We start from the raw sequence: 20,877 nt of genomic DNA, 5'->3' as shown, positions 1-20,877 counted from the left end.
TCACCGGTTCTTGTAAGACATAAAAGTTAATGTTCACAATCTAATGATGGAATTGGACAAATCATCGGAATGATTGTAGCACAAGATTAAATATAATTTATCTTGATTATGGGAATGGTTTAATTTCAACTTCTTGTGCTAGTACATTTTGTATGTATTGAACGGATCAAGTAGAGATGAGTATTTTATACTGACTTTATAAAATAATTTCTCTAGTCCATTTAATGTACTTATACTCTTAATCCTGATATAATTATTATTAGTTGTGTATGTCACTTGTTGTTTTGATTTATTAAAAGGCGAGATTCTTTCGCGAGTCAATAAGCCTGGTAAATTGGATAACAATGATATACATTGGCGAAGTAATAATTAGTTGATGGAATCCATGTCTCAATTTTGAGATTGATGATACTCCTTTATGAAAGCTTATAAGTTTTCATGTGTAAACTCGGCCGGTGGATTTTGTATCCGACACATGAAATAAGTTAAGTGTAAGTCTAAAGGAAGTAATCAATAAATTAAATAGTCAGTAATTTAATTTGATTGATTAGTATCTGAATCTTAACATGAGGAGTTAAATAAGGTTTTATGGAAGAATTTCGAAATTGAACTAAGGAGTGCAATTACGAATTTTTAGTGGAATAATTCGTAATTTATTATGATGGAAATTAGTTTCAGAATTTCGAAATTAATATCATAATAGGAAGCCTTGTTAATTAAATTCTGTGGTCCCTACTGTGCCTAAATAATAGAAAATAGTGGAAACTGTTACTTAGTGAGAAAGAAAACGTGGAAACCGTCCCTTAGCGGGAGAAGGAAACCTAACAGGTTTTGAAAACGGTTTTGACCTAAAAAACGCAGCTATATATATGGATATAAGGGCTGGACGTTTTTTACATGATTCTGACTGCGGTTTCTACTAGAATTTTGCCCACCCAAAATTCTCTTTTTTTCCGGTTATTATTTGGGTAACACAGTAGAAGACTGTGGAAATCTGCTAGTGTGTTTTCAATTGAGGAACTGGAGAACGACCAAGATTTGTTGTGTTTACGCTTCAAGAGGTAATCCTAAAATCTCCATACGTGCTAGTTGTTTAGATTACACGTGAATAAGATTCTGTTATTGCTTCTGCTGTGGTATATATTCCATCATAAATTATATATGAAATAAATATATATTACCATACTTATTTTTATGTTGGTAGACAGAGTAATCACAATCTATCCAATAACATGTACCAACATATTATCCATGGCAGAATAAGTATACAAGATCTTTCAGTTATTTGCTTCCAATTAGTTGCTTCTCATCTCTTTATATAATACTATATGGCATATGGAATAATCGGAATACGACAGTTACGACTAAGAAGATTGGCCGACACTAATGACTAATTATCTTAATTAAGTAGAAGTATGTAACTAAAACTATTTAAGATGCGTGATTGAAGGTACCATGTTTAAAGGGTTTTGGCTAGGAATATAAATATTTTCTTGCCTTATGTGTAAAACACCTAATGCTGCTATATGTGCGCAAATTTTCCTACAATTTGGCTTGGTTATGTTTTTTGCTCGCTATAATATTTTGAAATTTGTCATTTTGATTAAAAAGAATGACAACTCATGATAATATTCCTATTAAAATCAAAATCTTTAAAAATAATTTAACATGATTACTTTGTTGCCATGTGACCTATATGGCTGTATGTCACATGTTTGAGCCGTGTAAGCAGCACTAGAGGCGTAGGCACCTTATATCAAGCTTAAGGTTGTATTGTGGTCTTGTCTCGGGTCTAAATGGGCTAAACGGGCGGGTCAAACGGTCCTGGGCTCTGGCGGGCAGGTCTCTGGCGGCCTCGGGCTTAACGGTCCTGGAGGGTGGAATCGACCCACTACGGGCCTAAGCCCACATGGTTCCGGGCTAAATGGGCCAGGCCCACGGGCCCAAACGGGCCTAAGTATTCCGGGCTATTTTTTTTTTGAATTTTTTTTATCTAAGGCAATTTCTTGTAAATTATATTATATGATTTCTCCATCCAAGTGCCTGCATCCAAAGAAAAATCGTTGTAAGCACGTGATTTTTGCTTCACGGACAATCGCTCCAAAAGAAAACAAAAATAGTGACAAATGACTCCGCTGTACAATTTTTCGATTTTTCGTGGCATGTGCTGTCAGTCATTTATGGTTCGGTCCATGTTGCATTTGATCTTATCAATCAAAATACAAAGTATGTCTGTCCTGGTAATCAAACCGTAATTCGGTCGTTAAAAGAAAATTCAAAAATATATGTGCATCGTCCGTTCTAGGCTGTGATTTAACTTGCTTAAACATTTTAATTTGGCGTGATAATGGTGTTGAAGTGTTACATTGTTGTTTGTTTTAATTTCATTTGTTTTATTATTTATTTGTTATTTTTCATTTTTTGTTTTAAAATTAGAAAACAAAGAAAAGTGATAAAAATTGATTTGGGCCCAAGAAATGAAACAAAATAGGCCCAAAACCACGTCCAAGGACCCGGTCCAAACCAGGCCTGCCCAGGCACCTCCCAAAACGACGCCGCATCAGGCGTCTGATCTGAGCCGTTCAACCACACTAATCCAACGGTCCACCTTAGCACCCGTAACCCGACCTGTTTAGCCGGTCCAACCCAACCCATCACTTAAACCCAAACGACCCCGTTTTAATGCCAAACGACCTCGTCTCACCCCTCACCATCAGATCCCAGCCGTTGAGATCAGATGATCTAACGGCCTGGATTCAATCCTATACGCCGTATATAAACCTTCCCTCACACCCCACGCCCCTATCCGAACCCCCCCTTCACTCATCTCCTTCCCCAAGCCTTGAACCCCCAAACCCTAGCAGCCGCCCTAATATCCTTTTCACCAGAACACCGGCGGCATGAACGCCGATGACCACCTCCTGAACACCCTAGGATCACCTCACTGTACTGAACATGGATCTGCTATCCATTAGCCTCGAATCACCTCCCATCGTCTCGAATCTGGATTTGAAGATTCGAGACAAAACTCGATCTATACCAAACCTCACCATCTTCATACCAGGCACTCCCATGACCTCCCTTGTGACCAAACCAAGCTTGGTTTGGTCTGAATCTACCCACAACTTCTAAAAAACCAGATCTGAAAATCCAGACCCTAGAACACATGAACCTGGGGAATCCGGCTAGCCTTAACGGGGGTTTGAGGTCTAATAGACCTTAATCAAGGTGTTCTCATGTGAGAACACCCTGATTAAAGTTTGTTCGGCCTCAAAGGGTCAAAGTTGAATCAGATTTGGGTCAGTTTGGTTTAAACTTTTTCAGTAAGTTTTCTCTTTTCTTTGTTTTAGTTTTGATTGAGTTGTTAGCATGCCTTGTTGTGACTGTTTGTTATTGTCTGATAGTTTTCTTAATTTCTTCCATCTCTGTCAAAGACCTTTTTATTTGGTCGATTGTTTTCTGTGTATAATTTGAACATATCCTGTGATAAACATGTCCGACTAGGATAGTCGTCGCATAAATAATTTATATAGGTTCCCAGTGATTGACCAAAGTTGTCTGAAGCCCTTTAGGTCCCTGTATATATTTGTTTATATGAACGACTGATTGTTACCTGTTATAATTAGTATAGTCGACATGATAAATATCGTCGATTAACTTCCTACGACTGAATGTTCAAATATTCTAATTCGTACAACTTCACGTAAGTGAATGAACCTGTTGATTGTTAATTGGATGCTTGACATTTGCTGTGACTACTAGCTTATAACTGCATTGTAAACAAATTAAAAAAATCAGGCTAGGGCAGTCTTGAATTGAACTTTCAGAAGTTCAAAATGCCCTGATGCTGCAAGGGGTTTAGGGCAGTAATAATCAGGGTTTAACAGGGGTAGTCTGGGGTTTGAAAAGAACAGAAAAAGCTTAGTTTAAATGATCTGACAAGTAGAGTACTAAATTAGGATTAAACTAATGCAAATGGGGAACAAGACACAAGAGTATGGGGGTTTAAAATGAATACTTAAATGAACCCATAACTCTTGATTAAAGAATAAGGCCAAGCGTGGGGAACAAATGGCTGGCATTAAAAAGATGTTTAGGCATGGGATTTAATAGGTATGGGCAGTCTGCAAGTGGGAGAATCCACGCAGCTTGACTGCACTGGTTGTTTGGCTTATAAATAGGCTATTTCAGAACTTAAAAGGGGCTGAAAAATTTAGTCTTGAAGAGAGGTCTTGTGAGTTGAAGAAAACTGAAAAAACAGAAAGAAATTTCCAGAAATACTGTAACTGAACACTGTCCAAAAAACTGCACAAAGAAACCAAGTTGGTTATCCTCACTGGGATTGTTATTTGTTCCATTAAGAGAAGTTTGTGTTCTTCTGCTGTGATTGTTACTACACTGAGCTTTCTGTGTACTGTTGGTTTGAGTTTTTGATTATCGGAACTGTAGTGGTTATTTGTTGAGCTTTTGGGGTTATTGGGATCACTGGATTGCTGCTACATTCAACACTCTAGGCTGTTGTTTCCTACTCTGTTTTTCTGGGATAGTCTGTTCATTGCTCGATCACTCGCTGAGCTTCATCATTGTGGCTGCTTTGTTTGTTGCTGTGTTGTGTTGATTACCTGCTGCTGTTGTGCCTGCTGTGTGCCACTCAACTGATTTTTCCTTCTTTTGTTCTCTATACCAGGTACACAGCTAATACACTGTCAGATGTAATTGGAAAATTGAGCATGAATACAAATGAAAAGACCTGAAGAATGTCTTTTATACATAGATTGTTACATTAAATATCATGTAATGTATAATAATTTTATTCTTGTTTGGATGCTGGAAGTAGCTTGCCTGTCTAATAGACGTCAATGTAGGACAATTGAATGTTAGTCTATATATGCATGCGGTTAGGTAAAACATTCCCAATACAATAGGTTGCATCCCAGATTCGGTTTAATCGTGTAACATGTCGTTTAATACATGCTAAGCATGAAATTATCCATTCCTAGCTAAGCTCGTCTCCCTTGGATGAATTGCTTTGCTATAATTAGTAATCAGCCACACCTACAGGACAAAGACACAAGTTTACGGTCTCAACCTCACGGAGGTTGAGCCTAGGTAGAAACGGACCAGGCAGGTCCGCATCAGATGAACAGTGACCCAGGTCTGGCCCATCCCGTATGAGCTGGATTTGGGCCCATAATGTCCGATCAACTGTCCGTGTGCGTAATCCCGTTTACTTATTTTGTAAAAGCATTTTTGAATCCTGCTATAAATAAGCCGGCAAGCATGTAATTAACTAGGACTATCTCCGTTTTCTATTAGTAGAGACAAACGCGACAAGAAACGTAGTTGCTATAGGATATCCTTTTAAAATAAGGACGAGATGAGCCTCGACAAAAAAATAAAGAAAAACGTACAAGCTGCGGGGCCCTCGTTAAATGTAATTATCGAAGCATTCAGTTTCCAAGGTGGGTCGTTTAGCAAATCTCACGACCCTCCCGGAATAATAACGCGATAGCCTCTTTGAGCGCGTGTTTAATAATATTATCTCCTTAAACTCGGGTGCACATTTATGTGACCCAAATCCAAATCTCAACGGAATCGAAATGTGTCTCTAATCACGGGTATATTGATTATGGCGTGGCCCGAGATGCATTTCCATGACGTTGTAAATTCCTTTTAATAATAAATGAGACGAGCCTCGACAAACAAAAATGTAGAAGCTGCGGGGCCCTCTAAATGTATATATATTAAAAAATACTTAGAATTCGGGACATGCCGTTTAGCAAATTTTACGGCCTTCCCCAAAATAACAATACGTTAGTTGCTTTAGGCGCGTCTTAATAATTTATTTTTCTTAATTCGGGTGCACATTTATGTGACCCAAATCCAAATCTCAACCGAGTCGAGATATGTCAATAACCACGGGTGCATTGATGTAACGTGGTTCGAGATATATTTTCACGACGTTGCAATTCTCGTAAAAATAATAATAAAAGCGGTCAAGAGTTTAAAACTTGCACATAGGTTTAACATGTACAAAATCAGATAATCAAGCCAAATATAACAGTTGAGCGACCGTGCTAGAACCACGGAACTCGGGAATGCCTAACACCTTCTCCCGGGTTAATAGAATTCTTTATCCAGATTTCTGGTACGCAGACTATAATATGGAGTCATTCTTTTCCTCGATTCGGGATTAAAATTGGTGACTTGGGACACCCTAAATCTCCCAAGTAGCGACCCTGAAATAAATAAACCAATCCCGTTTCGATTGTCATTTAATTGGAAAAAACTCCCTTGCGCCCTCGCGGGTGCGGAAAAAGGAGGTGTGACAATTGTGACTTAAATCTTCTAATTCAAATTTAAACAAAAAATAAATTGCAAAGAAATATCCAAGGGAATGCATTATAATTTTTATTATTATGACATTAACAAAAAATTGCAATATCTTTCTTAGTCTTCCTCCCCCCAATGGAAGCACAACAAGGTGCTAATGCCACCATTAAAAGGAAAAAAAATTAATGAAGATGTGCCAAAATACAAGTTACATATTAGTCTATGTATTATCTCTAACAAATTTCATAAATCCTTCAAGGTCCGGAGGAATTTCCGTTTGTGGTGGCGGAAAAGAAGCTTGTTCATTACCGCTTCTGTGCGAAGCAGCATCCTGTGCAAGTTCCGCTAGCATTTCTTCATAAGCTTCGTCTATATCCGGTTGTGATTTAGCAAGTCCAAAATTTCTTCTTTCCGAACGGCTCCAATCTCTGAAGAGTATTGATTTTTCCAAGCTCTCCCTCATAGACGCTCTATGATCACCGATTTGAAGTCTCGCTTGACTGAAAGTGTTCTCCGATGCCACTGTTGAAGCTTGAATACTTAAAATATCTCGAGCCATCCTTGAAAGAATCGGATAGTATTTTTCTTTATCCTTCCACCATTCCAAAACATCAAAGGAGCCGTCGGGATTCTCTGATTCAAGTCCCTGCGACAAATAAACTTCAAGCTCATTTAGTTGTGAATTGTCACCAATATTATCACCTTGAGAACCCCTGAACTCCGTCCAATAACTAAGTGATTTTAGGCCCGCAGTTATTTTAGATAATTGCGAACTAGACGAAGTAGGAGTTGGAACATTTGGTCTAGCATGATCTAAGGCAAGTTGATAGGCATTATAAATTGTTTGAGCATTTATTTTAATTGAGGCTTTTGCATCTGCAAGTGTAGCAAATTCCTCATCTGAAAGTGATAAAGCCTTATAAATATTTGTATACCAAAGTGAGGACCTCCTAATTTCATGGTAGGATTTAACATGGCAGCAACACCAAAAATAGGGGGGATTGGAAAAAAATATTTTTTAAACTTAGTTTTCATAGAATCAATAGCAAGCTGATAAATTACCCCACCCTCTGAAAATTGAGTAAACAAATTTGCAAGTGCTGCAATATAAACTAAACAGTTAGAAATAGTAGGATAATATTGCTCAAATAATTCATTTGTAGCAACATCAAATTGTTCTAAAAAGTCTACAAGTATTTTAACATTAGTCCAATCCTGATTTGTAAGGTGCTCATCATCATCATCACTACCAACATGAGCATTAAACGTTGCGTTTATTTGGTTTCTACATTCATATGCAACAACTAAACATTCATACATGTAATTCCATCTAGTCGGACAAGGTTTAAGAACCTTTCTTTCTCTAAGGCCAAATTCATCACATTTTTTAAAATATTCTCTAAGTCTACTTCTACGGTTTGAATAAAAAAGCCAATTAAGAGCCATTTTAGCCTTTTCATTTCAACATTTAATATTTTCATACCATCACCGATGATTAAATGGTAAATATGACAAATACATCTAACATGAAAAATATTACTAAATGCAGGATTTAGTGTAGTTGTAAGCAACCCTATAACATTAGTGTTACTAGAAGCATTATCCATTGAAACTGACATTATTTTATCTCTAATGCAAAAATATTTACAAATATCTGCAAATGTGTCAGCAATAAACTTACCTGTGTGACGTGAATTAATTATTCTATAAGCAATAATGCGCTTTTGCATTTTCCATTCCTCATCAATCCAATGAGTGATAATAGTAAGATAATCACAGTCATTACCACTTCTACCAATATCAGTAGTAATAGCAACGCGATAATTTATATGAGTAAATAAATAGCGCAAATATTCTTCATATTCATGTTTATATTTATAAATAGCGCTCTTTATGGTTACGCAAAGCCATCCTTTATAAGTAGGATTAAAAACTCTTCTAATATAATGCACAAAGTGAGGGTTAGCAGGAAAACTATAGGGTAAGCACATAACAGTAATCATTTTTGCTAATTCTTCACGATCTTTATTTGGATCGTAATATAAAATGTCACCGGTAACAGTGTTAATTCCCGGTTGAACTAGATTTACCCGGTACTAGAGTTAACCTCAGTACCTACACTTGTCCCCTCTTGCGCAGCTTTCATTTGAAGATATCTAGCTTTATCTCTAGGGTGTGTCTTTATGTGTCTAGTCCAAGTACCCGTACCACTACAGTCTCCAGTATATTTATGAGCCATCAAAGACCCACAAGTTTTACACTTAGCCTTATTTTGATCTCTTAGTTGAGTAAAAAAGTGCCAAACAAGAGATGTTTCGGGCCGTTTAGAAGGTTGTCTATTAAAAGTAGGGCATACTACATGAGGGTCAGGTGACGCATCATTTGGATTATTATCAGTTGGGTTAACAACATGACTAGTAGGTGTATCATCTAAATCCGGTTGCGTTTCATCTAAATCATCATTTTCTCATCATTTTCATCGATAGTTGGATTACCATAAAGAGCATTCATATATTCATCATTTAATTGTTGACCTGGTGCAATATCATGGCAAAATTGACTATCGGTAAATTGAAAACAAGGGTTATCACTATCAAGAATAATAGGTGGAGGAGGACAGGTAACAGGTCTGCGTCGGGGAGCCGGGGGAGGAGTAGTAGCTTGGCCACTAGATTCACCAATTTTAGATTTTCCCTTACCCTTACCACCAAATATTTTTTTCAAAGAAAAGTCCATATTAATTATAATTATACAAACTAAAACAAACAAAACTATAATATTAAAACTTAAGAGTTGGAACAAGTTTACCGAATTGACGAACAACTTCTTGAAAATTGTATATCGTTGAAGACTTGAATACTTCAATTCACCAACTTCACAATTTTTCAAAAATTGCAATAATAAAGTAAGGAATTATAGAAGAAAATTAGAGAGAGATTGATGATTTTGTGAGTAAAAATGAAAGAATGAGGGGGTATTTATAGTTGAGAATAGGGAAAAAGTGTAATTATAAAAAGTTTGGGGGCCAAATGGCTAAATTGGCAGGCCAACGGTTAGTTTTTAAACTTCCAACCGTTGGCCAATTTTTTTAATTTTTTTTTTTGAAAAATAGTCGTTGGGCCCGGTTGAACCAGCCCAGGCCCGCCAGCCCGTCCCGGGCTAAACGGTCCCGGGTTCGCGGTCTCAACATGGAGGACCGACCCATAGTAGGCTCCTAAGATCCCTTGAGACCCGACCGTTTGGACCAGCCCGTTTAGCCCACGGTCTTGCAGTCCCGGGCTGGGCCCGGACCACAATACAACCTTAATCAAATGGTGTCACGTGACATTGATTCGTCAATTTTTTTGCTGTAAATATGTACGTATAACTAATAAGAAAAAAAATGACGATGTTAGTAGTTAGTGATTTATTTATTTGTTCATTTCTTCAAATGATGACATCACTTATAAAAATTTCTGCATACGCTACTAAGTAGCACTAATGCTAGGCTGTGTGACTCACATTTCTTGGTGTGCGACCCTCCCTCACACCCTTGTGCATCGATTTTTTTTTTTTTTTTTTGAAAATTAATCAAATTAAAAAATTTATACTACAAAAAATACTAAAAAAGTTTTGAGACGGATTATATCGTAGATAACGGAGACCAAACAAGATGATAACTTCCGTCTCCGTTACCGCATATTTTAAACGATTTCGTAAAACCATCGCCGGAAGTTTTCTCCTCGTTCCCTTCGCAGCCCAGCTTCGTCTTCGCCTAGTCAATTTTCCATACCAATACAGGTTTCAATTTTTTCCTTTTTCCTTGATCACTAGGATAGTTTTTTGAATTTAATTTTAGTTTTTTTTTTCTGTTGTTTTAGCATAATAATCTTCCTAGTAGAAGTAAGGTGAAATTTGTGAATTTTGAAGCTTTTTTGTTTCCTGCTTTAATTAGGTTATCGAATGTAAAGGCTTGAGCTGTATTACAAATGCCTGTGAGTCGAGAAATTATTAGCTCTTCATTAGGTTGTTAAAAGAAATTTTAGTTTCTATTTTGCTTTAATTTGTTTTTTAACGTTGCTTCCCCTTTAGAAATAGACTTGATTTTCCCCTCTTTTTAGCTGAGTTTCATGTGTAAGTTGTACAGCGGATGCCAACTGATTGGGATCTAGTGGTAGTTAATCCATCGCGTTGGGGATTATGCTCGACCATGTTTAATTCATAATTGGTTACTGTCTTACTGGTACCAGCTTTAGGTTACTTTTCGAGTAGTTTTATGATTCACTGATTGTACTCTAGACATTTTAGTTATGAAATACAGAGTTTGAGGTAAAGCTCAAAGGTGGCCTTCAATTAGAAGTGGTATATAGCTCAAAGTTGGCCTTCTATTGAGTCCTGGGCTAGTGTGAGGAGTAGAGTGTATAGCTGACACGGATAATCGACATAAATTTAAACCAATATGGAGTGTAAAAGGAGCTTGAAACTGGTAATGGAAGAAAGACTAAATGTTGGAACTCTAGCTGGAAAGTCAAATTCTTTGGCAATAGCTTTTCCTTGTAATGCCTTCTGATTTCTATGGGAATTTGGTGTGTAGATCTGCTTATAGGTCTTGTTTTTCCTATTATATGCCGAGTTGCAAAGTGGCAACTTTTTCCGCTTTATCGTTGTATTACTTCCTTTTGCAATTGGAAGTGATTGCTATTTATAAACTTCTTCCACTTCTATCACCTCATCAAGGTACAGTTTAAAGAGCTGATCCACAATAGTTAGCTTCCATGGCATCGAAGGGGTTTACAGTTTCTCCCGCTATTTAACTTTTTGATGAGATAAGTTGCTTCATTGCAAGCATCAAGAAGATGCAAAAGTTACAAGAAGGATCAATGTTAGCTCCATTACAATATAACAAAAACCTGCCCGGGAGCTAACAAAAAGAATCAAAAGTAGAAAGGGGCTAACTTAGAGTAAGTGAGCCAATGAAGTCTAGAAGGGGAATAACATTATTTACAGGGCCTAGAATACTCCAACTAAACAAATACACAAGACATTTAGCTTTAAGAGCATGTATTGGAGTTGAAATGCCATCAAAACATCTGTGATTCCTTTCTTGCCAAAGACACCAAAAAATGCATGCTGGGATCATCTTCCAGACTTTCTTGATGGCTCTGTCAACTTTCCATCTGCTCCATCCTTCTACTGCCTCCTTAATGCCCTGAGGTTGTGTCCAGCTAAGCCCCGAGATTGCTAGAAACATATTCCACATATTTGCTGCCATTGGACAATGCAAAAAAAGGTGGTTGACTGACTATAGGTAGCATCTATTCACCAACTGAAAACTCCTTTTACAAAGATTATCTTGAGTTAAACAGGCTTCTTTAAGGGCTGTCCAAGTAAAACAAATAACCTTTGTGGGAAGCTTTGTCCTCCAAATGAGCTTCCACGGCCAAGAGTCTATGATTCCATTCTGTTCACACATATGCCTATAGCCTGCCTTGACTGTATAGGAATCTGCACTACCTCTTCCCCGTATGAGCTTGTCTGGAATCTGATCATTCACGGTGAGGTTTCCCAGTCTTTCCAACAACACAAAAAAATTGTCCAACTCCCAGTCATGCATGTTTCTTCTAAAGAGAGGGGCCCATGCGTTTTCTGATCTATATTCCCTAACTGTAGAATTGGGATCATTGGCTATCTGAAATAGTGGAGGGAAGCTCTCCTTCAGTGGGCAATTTCCAAACCAAATATCCTTCCAGAATCTAACATGAGAACCATTCCCAACCTTGAAAGAGACATTCTGTGAAAAATCATCCCAAAGGTTACTTATGTGTTTCCATAACCCCACTCATGAGGGGCTCTGCTTAGTTTAGTACACCAATGGCTTTGTTGTCCATGTTTGGCTATCACCACCTTCTTCCACAGGCTGGTATCCTCGTCCCCAAATTTTCCTAGCCATTTCATTAGCATGCTCTTGTTGTGTTTTGCCAAATCTTTGATACCAAGTCCACCAAGATCTTTGAGTTGGATTACTTTGGACCACTTGACAAGGTGGAACTTATGCCCCTCACTATTCCCTTTCCAAAGAAAGGTCCTCCTGAGCTGGAGCACCTTACTAGGCATAGGGTAAAGTGACATGTAATAGGTTGGAATGCTATCCATAACACTGCTAATCAAGGTCAGCCTGCCACCCATAGAGAGATATTGTAGTTGCCATGTTGCCAATCTCTTCTCCACCTTTTCTCCTGCTATTTAACTATCAGCACAATGCGCAAGACTGAAGAAAGTTTCAGGCCCGTTATAATGCTTCTGAGCAAGCCAATGTTTATGAGATACTTGTTCTGTACTCCGAATCTGAGGCATGTCCACTATTTACGGTTGCTTGACAGCTACTATTGGATTCGGCTATGGCAGGGCATGCTGCATTTTTTGAGGAACACTTTTATATCAATGGTCAAAAACCTCTGAATCGATTATCAGAATCAAGAAGCAAAACCTTATGTCCCCAATAAGCGGAAACCCTGCCTTGCCTTCTAAATTATTTGCTGAGTCTTTATTCTCATTGTAGTACATCAATAACAGCAGTTGTAAAACTTCTAAAAATATCGATTGTTATGAAAATGATGTTTTTATGCAGTTTGCAGTTTATAAGTCGGAAATGCTGATTTGACGTAATTCTGGCTGCACTTTATCCAGTCACAGCTGGAGACATTTGGTGACAATTCTATTCAGAGCCCAGAGTTGTCTACAGATTGGGAGGTACTTTTTTCTCTGAGGTATAACTTAAACATTTTAAAGGTGAATGAGGGTCATCTTTTCAAAATTAATCTCACCTTTTTGCCCTTTGCTTCTCCCCTGTTAGGTTAGATCTATTAATAGATTTTGGACTTGAAGAAAATTGAAAAGTTCTCCATCAATGTTGAACTTGTTTAGCCCCAGGAAGCTACCTTGGATATCTGGTACAGATGGTCAGAAAAAGGTAGTAACTATTCTTGCTTATCATCTAACCATCTAACTTGGTATTGCCTCGTTAGTTGTTGGTTTTTTTTTTTTTTGAGAATGTTAGGTACTATTTGTAACACACAAATATGGTTTTCAAAAAATACCCATTTAAGTTCGTTTGTTATCTTTGTGTAGTGAAGGAACATTGAGTTTGTCATGACCTGCAGGTAGTTTTAACTGCTGTAGAAGTAGAATCTCTTCGGTCAGAAATTGCTGCTTTGGAAGAAAGAGAAGCTCATTTAAAAGCTCAGTATGTGTTGATGCTTTCACTGTGCTCTCACATTATGCCTTGTGCACCTCTTTCTTTTTTCTTGAATGCATTTGTGTTTGGTGTGGTTGCCTCAGTGATATGATTGTACTTCGATTTATTACCTGTGGCATGGATTCCAAGGCATTTGGAGGTTAATGCAGTCGTGTTTCTAGGTTACATAGTTTTGCTAATTTCTCATTACGACAACGCTTTTGTAATGTAGGGAGGTTTTAAACACGGTGTAAGTTACTGTCATGCCTCCTGCATAATGTAATTGAAGGACCTATTTTTTCACTTCTTTGGAGGTAGATTATCAGTTTAATAGGAAGTATGAACACATGCGTTGATACAAATCTAACCAGCATTAATTGCTTTACGGCAAAAGCATAGAAGCTTCGCCACTATTTATTTATTTATTTATTTATTTATTTATTTATTTCCTTAGGTGAATAAGCCTTTAAACATGGATCTTTTTACGAATGTGCTAAGGTGGAACTACGACATTTAACGCATAATAAAACTGACCTATACACCCGAATTACCCACATGTGAACTTCTTCAGTCTTTGATTTATGAAAATCCATCGGTAAGAGGATGCATTCTGGGTGCTTCTCCACATCTGGGTAAAAAGAACCATCTAGGACAGTTGAGTGGATAATAAAGGACGAAAACAGAAACCAGGAATTTCTTCTCATCTGCCCCGGTGCCACCTTGGGAACTAAGGGTCGAATCCCGGCAGAGGCTACATTAGATGAATTCTCACCACCTGCCTAAGCCTTGATGGCAGATCCACCTAGTACCAGGCTGGTGGGAGGCAGTTGGTACTCGGTGGATTAGTCGAGGTGCACAAGCTGGACAAGACACTGTCATTATATTATAAAAATAAATAAATTAATAAAATAGGAGCAGGAAATGTGAGAGTTCTCTTCAATGAAGGCATTTCTGGTCCATGCTTTTGAAACAAGAAAGAACATATTGGGAAAGTGAATATTATCGTCATTGCTAGGTATAGAAAATCTAAATGTTAGGTATAACTGGCTTTCTAAATAATGAGAGAGGGCATGAGTTATCAATATGTTAGCATCCTTTGGAACAACCTCCAGTGTCTTTTATTGAGAAGTCATCGATTTGTCTAAGCAATACACTTATTTCAGTTCTGATATATCTATGTATATCTTTTTCTTCACAGATTAGAACATGTTGATGAAATACTGCAGTCTGCTCGACTGTCGGGTTATTTATATGTGAGAACGGTACTGAAAGATCAACATCTGTCCTTTTCTTGATATGTCTTGGATTTTTCAGACTTTAATATATGACAATCTTATTCATCCTTTTGTTCGACAGAGATGGGCGGCTTTACCAGGAGAACCTCTTCCAATCGACGATGACACTGAAGTTGATGACTGGCTTCCTAGGTTTCTTGTCCTTCAGGGATTGTGTATTTTCTTGTATTCATCATCCACTGGTAATCTGATTGAAACTTTCAGTTCCATGCATTTTTTGGTATTGCCCTATTTTGATGCAAGTATTATTCCAATGATGCTGTACCATTACACTGTGTGTTTGCCTCTTCCATTTATTGGTCAATTTTGAGTGTCCATAAGAGGCAGAATCTTGCAACTATTTATCGGGGAAGTCCAGACAATCTTAAATTATAGTATCTTATAAGCTTATGCTGATTGATGGTATTCATCGTAGTCTGATGGACCCACCTCAAATTTGCTCATATAATTTGACACGCTGTAATTGTTCTTGAATCTTGGTTGATTGGTACTTTTAGTAATTAGAAATTGAAATTCAAAGATTCCATCAATCTCACACACACCTCATGATCAGGTGGGTGAAATTTCTGTCCACACCCACCAGTGGGCAAGGGGCACTTGCACTGTCCAGTGTCCTTGCTGGTTTCAATGCTCTATAACTGTACTTTTTCTCTTCTCTAATTTTCAACGTCTAAGTTTATAATCAATGAAGAATTTATATTAGCAAAATAGACCAACAAACGTGAAGAGAGAGAATGGAAACAGTCACAAGAATGTAGAAGACAGTGGTTAAAGATGTGAAAACATATGGAGAGAGCCGTAAAATGAGTTAAATAGTTGGAGCTATCCGAAAATATGGAGTTAAATACTTTTTGTTGTGGGTAGAGAATGGTGCATTGGTATGTGGGAATACCTCATATGATATCTTCCCCTGCCCCACAGTCTATACGGTTGATAAAATTCCAAAAGCTCATCCTCCAATTCCCCTGTTCATGCATGTAGGTGAAGAGGAAAAGTACCGGTTGTAAGGGTACAAATTATCATCTCCATTTGGAGTACCTCACAGTTAAGTTATACTGGGATTGGCTGACCTTATAGTTGCGTATACGTAATTAATCATGAGCTCCATGCATCTTGATGTAGAAATTGTCATCTGTAATTGGTATGTATCACCGTTATTATGCTGGGATTATAGTTGCATATCTCTTTAGTTCCTCATGAGCCCATGCATCTCGTTATCTTCTCTTGATTTAATCAGCTGCCATAAAAATCTTTTTTATGTACTTGGACATTCTGATATCTCCTAACACCATGAAGAATCTCCTGATATCTCTTAACACTGCATAGAGGTTATGTCATGAATAAATTTGAGTAAACTACGAAACGTGTACAGATCTGAGCCCTCAAGATTCGACCCTCCTATCTGATGTTGTTGAAGTTGGAGCCCTGCCTTGTTTGACACGAGAAGATGGTGATACTCGATATTGCTTTTACATCTCAACTCGTCATGGGCTGCGATACGAATGCTCTAGTGTTTCTAAAATGCAGGTAATGTTTGTGTCTGGATCATTAACTGCGATTATCTAGTCTTGGTTCCTTCTTCTATATGTTGATATTTGAAGTATAAAAGATGGACCATGTGTGTAAATGCGAATTCATATGCACCTCTCTGCAAATATTGATGTTTTCCATTATTGCTATGCATGATTTGATGGAATTCGAAGTGCCTGTTGGTAGTAGTGAAGTCTAAAAGTATTGCCTTGATTTCTGGACATAAAAATGCTTTATTGGAATCTTTTCTTTTCAAATTAGTCTCCTCTGGACGGTTAGATATTTTCAAGTCCAGATCATTATAAACAAATGGACCGAGATGTATTTATCAGGAAAGTAGTAGCATAGGTGTCACAGTATATTTGGGTTACACATTTGCTGGTGCGTTCATGTCATGCTTTGCTGTTGAAGATTATTTTGTCTTACCATGATTTTCAGCTGGAGTATTGATAACTAGAGTGTGGTTGGAAAAAATAATATATTACATACTTACTACACAATTATTTGTGGGGCTAAAACGAGTAACAGTTATCAGCCGCATAACTATACAATCCATCAATTGTTCCCTTCTCAAATAGGTGGGAATCACCAAAATCTGATTTATAGGTTCATGCACTCCTTTTTTAATCTTCCTGGATGCTTCTTTTTGCAGGTTGATTCCTGGTTGGCGACATTACGGAATGAGTCTGAGCTGCAATCTAATAGCACAGGACCTGATGAGTTAACCAAGACTTGACATGTTCTTCTTTCAGTATTCTATAAGAAGAACCTGTAAATAGGTCAAAATGGAAGCAAAGGCATTATCATTCACTTGGAAGTTGATTGCCAATTGTCACTACCATTATTCTGTACATAGCCTATCTAACTGCCATTGTATGGCATTCAAGTTACCATTTGAATAAAATGTTTCCAGTTTAAGGATTGTTATCATCCATTAATGATGTCCTGAAAACAAAACAATGCCTTTAAGATTGTTAATGGAATGTCAAAGTGAACAAGGTATTCCATCTCGTAGCTATATGATACGTCCTTTCGTGCAAGTTTTTCTTTGGCTCATATGCATTGATTTTGTGATAATTTTTCAGCAAATATACGAAGCACAAACGATATTTCCCAAGCTTCGATAATGTGTCTAAGACTTCTGAAATGATAAGACTAAATGTTGTCATCTACTACTATGAGTCTTGTATTGGGAAACAGGCTCTTTTAAACTTACTAGTTTCTATCTACGTGTTTCACACGTAACAAATATTCAGCTAAGAAAAGAAAGATGGAAAAAAAGTAAAGTAAGAAAAATAAATTTGTATTCCTAGTTTAAACTGGTTCTTTTCATACATCTATTTTCTTTTGAAAATTAAATTCTAATTATTCTCATATGTACATTTAAGTAATGGCATATATTTTCAATTCAATTGAAACAGCATTGTAGCTACATGAAAGTCTCAGCCCCAATTACAAAATTGCATGCTTGATTAATTCCCAGAGTTAAAAATTTTGTTAGACGATTTGTATTTTTTGTATTAGGAGCCAATTTTAATTCTTAGAAGTTTGTGTCACATGCTCAGCGGTTCAACTGGTTTGCTGAAATTTTCATTACGTTAATTTATTCATCATACTAAAGCTGGATGTCCTTAAAAACTCTTTTAAGTGTGTGTAAGAATAATTATTTTATAATTAAGTACTCAATAAAGTTTCAATTCAACAGACTCTTAGACTCAACTTCAAAAATTTATTATGCTTCCAATGTTAATTGACAGGGATGTCCCTTGACTCTTCCGTGATTTTCTTCTCCCTTAATTAGGTTAATACTCTCTGTATATTGTAGATAGTTAATGGTCTCACACCTCCTTTTTAATACCCCCGGAAGGGTATAAGGAAGTTTTTCCAACTTAAAGTGACAATCGAAACAGGATTTATTTATTTAAAGATTCAGAGTCGCCACTTGGGATAGTTTATGGCGTCCCAAGTCACCGGTTCAAAACCCGAATCGAGGAAAAGATTGACTCTGTTTTACAGTCCGCGAACACAGCCAGATAAGGAATTCTGTTAACCCGGGAGAATGTGTTAGGCATTCCCGAGTTCCGTGGTTCTAGCACGGTCGCTCAACTGTTATTATTGGCCTAATTATCTGATTCTAAAACACTTTTAAACCTATGTGCATTTTAACTTTAAACCGCTTTTAATTATTTTAAGGAAGATTTCAACGTCATCTAAAACACGTCTTTGGACCACGTCACATGAAATGCACCCGCAATCCGAGACACATTTTATTTAACGTTGTTAAGATTTGAATTTGGGTCACATAAAATGGACACCCGAGTTTAGGAAGGTAATTTTTAAATAGAGCGCCTAAAGCAACTACGCACTTTCAACTTTGCGAGGGCCATGGAAAATTCAGCTAAATGGCGCACCTCCATTTCTAAGGATTAAAAATATTAATTAAATGAGGGCCGTGCATTTTGAGATTATTATCTGGCACGGCACACCTCGCTTCTAATTTTAAAAGGGAGCTTAAACTAAACTCTTGAGGGCCATAACTATATTTTGCTTAATACGACACTCCTCAACTAATTGAAGAGATCTAATTACTTGAACATTAAAAGAAACTGAATTCTGTTTTTATACTGACGCCCAAACTAATTAAAAGGGAAATGTTCTAAAGAGAAACAAGGCCGATTATTTAAAAGAAGAGAAAACGTTTTAGGTCATCAACCCCATTCGGAAGGAAAATTAAAAGACAGGCCCATAAATACAAGAGTATACAATCCCATTTGTCAATGCTTTCCAACTTGGGTCCAAGGTGAGCCCAATTCTAAAGAGGAAAGTCGTCAAGGATTCAGAACATACCAAATGAGTCTGAGGGAGGACATTCCTTTGTTGGGCCAACTTTAAGCCCAAATTTCAGAACTCAATCGTTGGTACAAAATCAATCAAAATGCAAATTCAATCAAAACTAATGAAACATGTCATTGAACTAACATTTTACTTCTGCATTTTAACTAATTGAATCCCAAATAGACTAACCAAGCATTCTGAAATTCAGATACCAGTTTTAACTTAAAACATGTTCATATGCCAATCAAAGTAATCATTGCATGCCTTTACCTTAAAAAGCAATCTCGACCATTTTTTCCTTTTCTTATCACATGCATTTTACACTAACTACTACTTAAGAAAACCTAAACTTCGATTAAGCTCTTCTCAATACTATCATAACCCAGAAAAATTAGCATATAAAATACTTGGACTTCAAAATCACACTCACATTCTCAACCACGTGGACTTGTTCTTTAGCAAATGAGTACAGAAAGAGGAAACATAAAGATATGCACTATTTATGAAGACACTCTTTGGATCTAATACCACTAAGCATGCACATTCACTCAAAAGAGATCCTAAAGCTATCCCATATTGATCTCACAATAATACAACCGATCCAACTCATGAGAAATGACTCCAAAACAAATTGAAATCAACAAATACCAAACAAAAGCCCAATTACAATTTTTTAATGTAAGCCTCAAAATTCACAGCATAACCTTACTTTAAACATGCTATAACAGGAAAATTAAGCCAACAAATCAAGTGGAACAAAGCAAATAAAGAAGGAAACAACTAATAAGAAGGGAGGCCTTCATTTCTTCCAAACTCACATCAACCATCTTTACATATCTAGAATCAAGGATATGTACCTGGAAATTGAAAGGAAAAAGAAGTGAGGAAGCAGTAGTACAGAACCCAGCAAAAGGAAACCAAAACCAGCAAAACCAACTCGAAATAAGCAATGGAACAGTAATTCCCAAGCAAACCCAAAACCCAACTTCAAACTAGATTCAAGCCATTTCTCAACTTCAACAATATGATTATAGAGTTTTCAAGAGTTCTACGCAACAGAAGAATCAGAAATCCAAAAACCAAAAGTAGAATTTTTGGCAGTTTTGAACAGGGAATGAAAAATTTCAAAAATTTCTAAAGAAGTCAGCCGTTTCAGCTTTTCAGGGGTTTTTGGTCTCTAAAATCTAACTTGAGCTTGAAGAAAAGGTGCCTTTATAAGCAAGGTTTTAGGGCAGCAATGCTGAAAACAATTTTGCACTTTAAACCTTTTGAATTTTTTATTTTAGCTTAGATACCCTTAGTTCAGAAATCAAGCTTTCAAATTAACCCCAATCCCAGCTTCCTAGAAGCTTTTAGTCTGTTACTGAGATTCCCTTACCCTAGATTTCCTAATTTACCCCTTAATACCCCTGTTTTTACTTCCAAACATCAGCAGACAAATGACCCAAAGGCCTTGGGCTAAACGGATTAGCAAATTCTATAGCCTTTTGGGCTTCTGAACCTTTGAGGCCCATATTGTGATAAGAAAATCACAGGCCGTAAAACAAGTGAGCCCAAACCATTCTGCCATTTTGGCATCAAAAGAAAAAATTAATGAAACAGATAAAAAGAAACAACAAAATGAAATCAAGATACTGAAGAAGACAAGTACTAACTAAAATGCTGATAATT

At 37.0% G+C, this 20,877-nt stretch overlaps 1 protein-coding gene across 8 annotated transcripts; it reads left to right on the top strand.

The window, feature by feature from the left end:
* The first annotated feature begins 9,964 nt into the window (after nucleotides 1–9,964).
* On the top strand, nucleotides 9,965–17,411 carry LOC107828546 (uncharacterized). Of its 8 annotated transcripts, none has more exons than XM_016655880.2 (8): nucleotides 9,965–10,113; nucleotides 12,941–13,062; nucleotides 13,171–13,282; nucleotides 13,473–13,555; nucleotides 14,745–14,808; nucleotides 14,903–15,023; nucleotides 16,214–16,368; nucleotides 17,024–17,411. In XM_016655880.2, exons 3-8 carry the CDS (start codon nucleotides 13,220–13,222, stop codon nucleotides 17,105–17,107), a joined length of 570 nt encoding a protein of 189 aa, XP_016511366.1. In that variant the 5' UTR covers nucleotides 9,965–10,113; nucleotides 12,941–13,062; nucleotides 13,171–13,219; the 3' UTR covers nucleotides 17,108–17,411. The 8 variants fall into 8 exon arrangements, with proteins under 8 accessions (XP_016511366.1, XP_016511364.1, XP_016511363.1 ...); XM_016655878.2 differs by having other exon boundaries at nucleotides 9,974–10,113; nucleotides 13,166–13,282; XM_016655877.2 differs by having other exon boundaries at nucleotides 9,974–10,113; nucleotides 12,941–13,079; nucleotides 13,166–13,282.
* The last annotated feature ends 3,466 nt before the right edge of the window (nucleotides 17,412–20,877 follow it).

This window comes from Nicotiana tabacum, chromosome 1 (assembly GCF_000715075.1).
Source record: "Nicotiana tabacum cultivar K326 chromosome 1, ASM71507v2, whole genome shotgun sequence".
In the NCBI taxonomy this organism is placed as follows: Eukaryota; Viridiplantae; Streptophyta; class Magnoliopsida; order Solanales; family Solanaceae; genus Nicotiana; species Nicotiana tabacum.
The sequence above is the reverse complement of the archived record's forward strand: the minus strand, read 5'-3'. Positions and strand labels throughout refer to the sequence as shown.

Bases quoted from the DNA above. Each gene is read 5' to 3' on its own strand.
- LOC107828546 (XM_016655880.2), top strand. From the start codon at position 13,220: ATGTTGAACTTGTTTAGCCCCAGGAAGCTACCTTGGATATCTGGTACA. The intron at 13,283-13,472 runs GTAGTAACTATT...CATGACCTGCAG, and splicing joins GTACAGATGGTCAGAAAAAG to GTAGTTTTAACTGCTGTAGA. The intron at 14,809-14,902 runs GTACTGAAAGAT...TTTGTTCGACAG, and splicing joins GTTATTTATATGTGAGAACG to AGATGGGCGGCTTTACCAGG.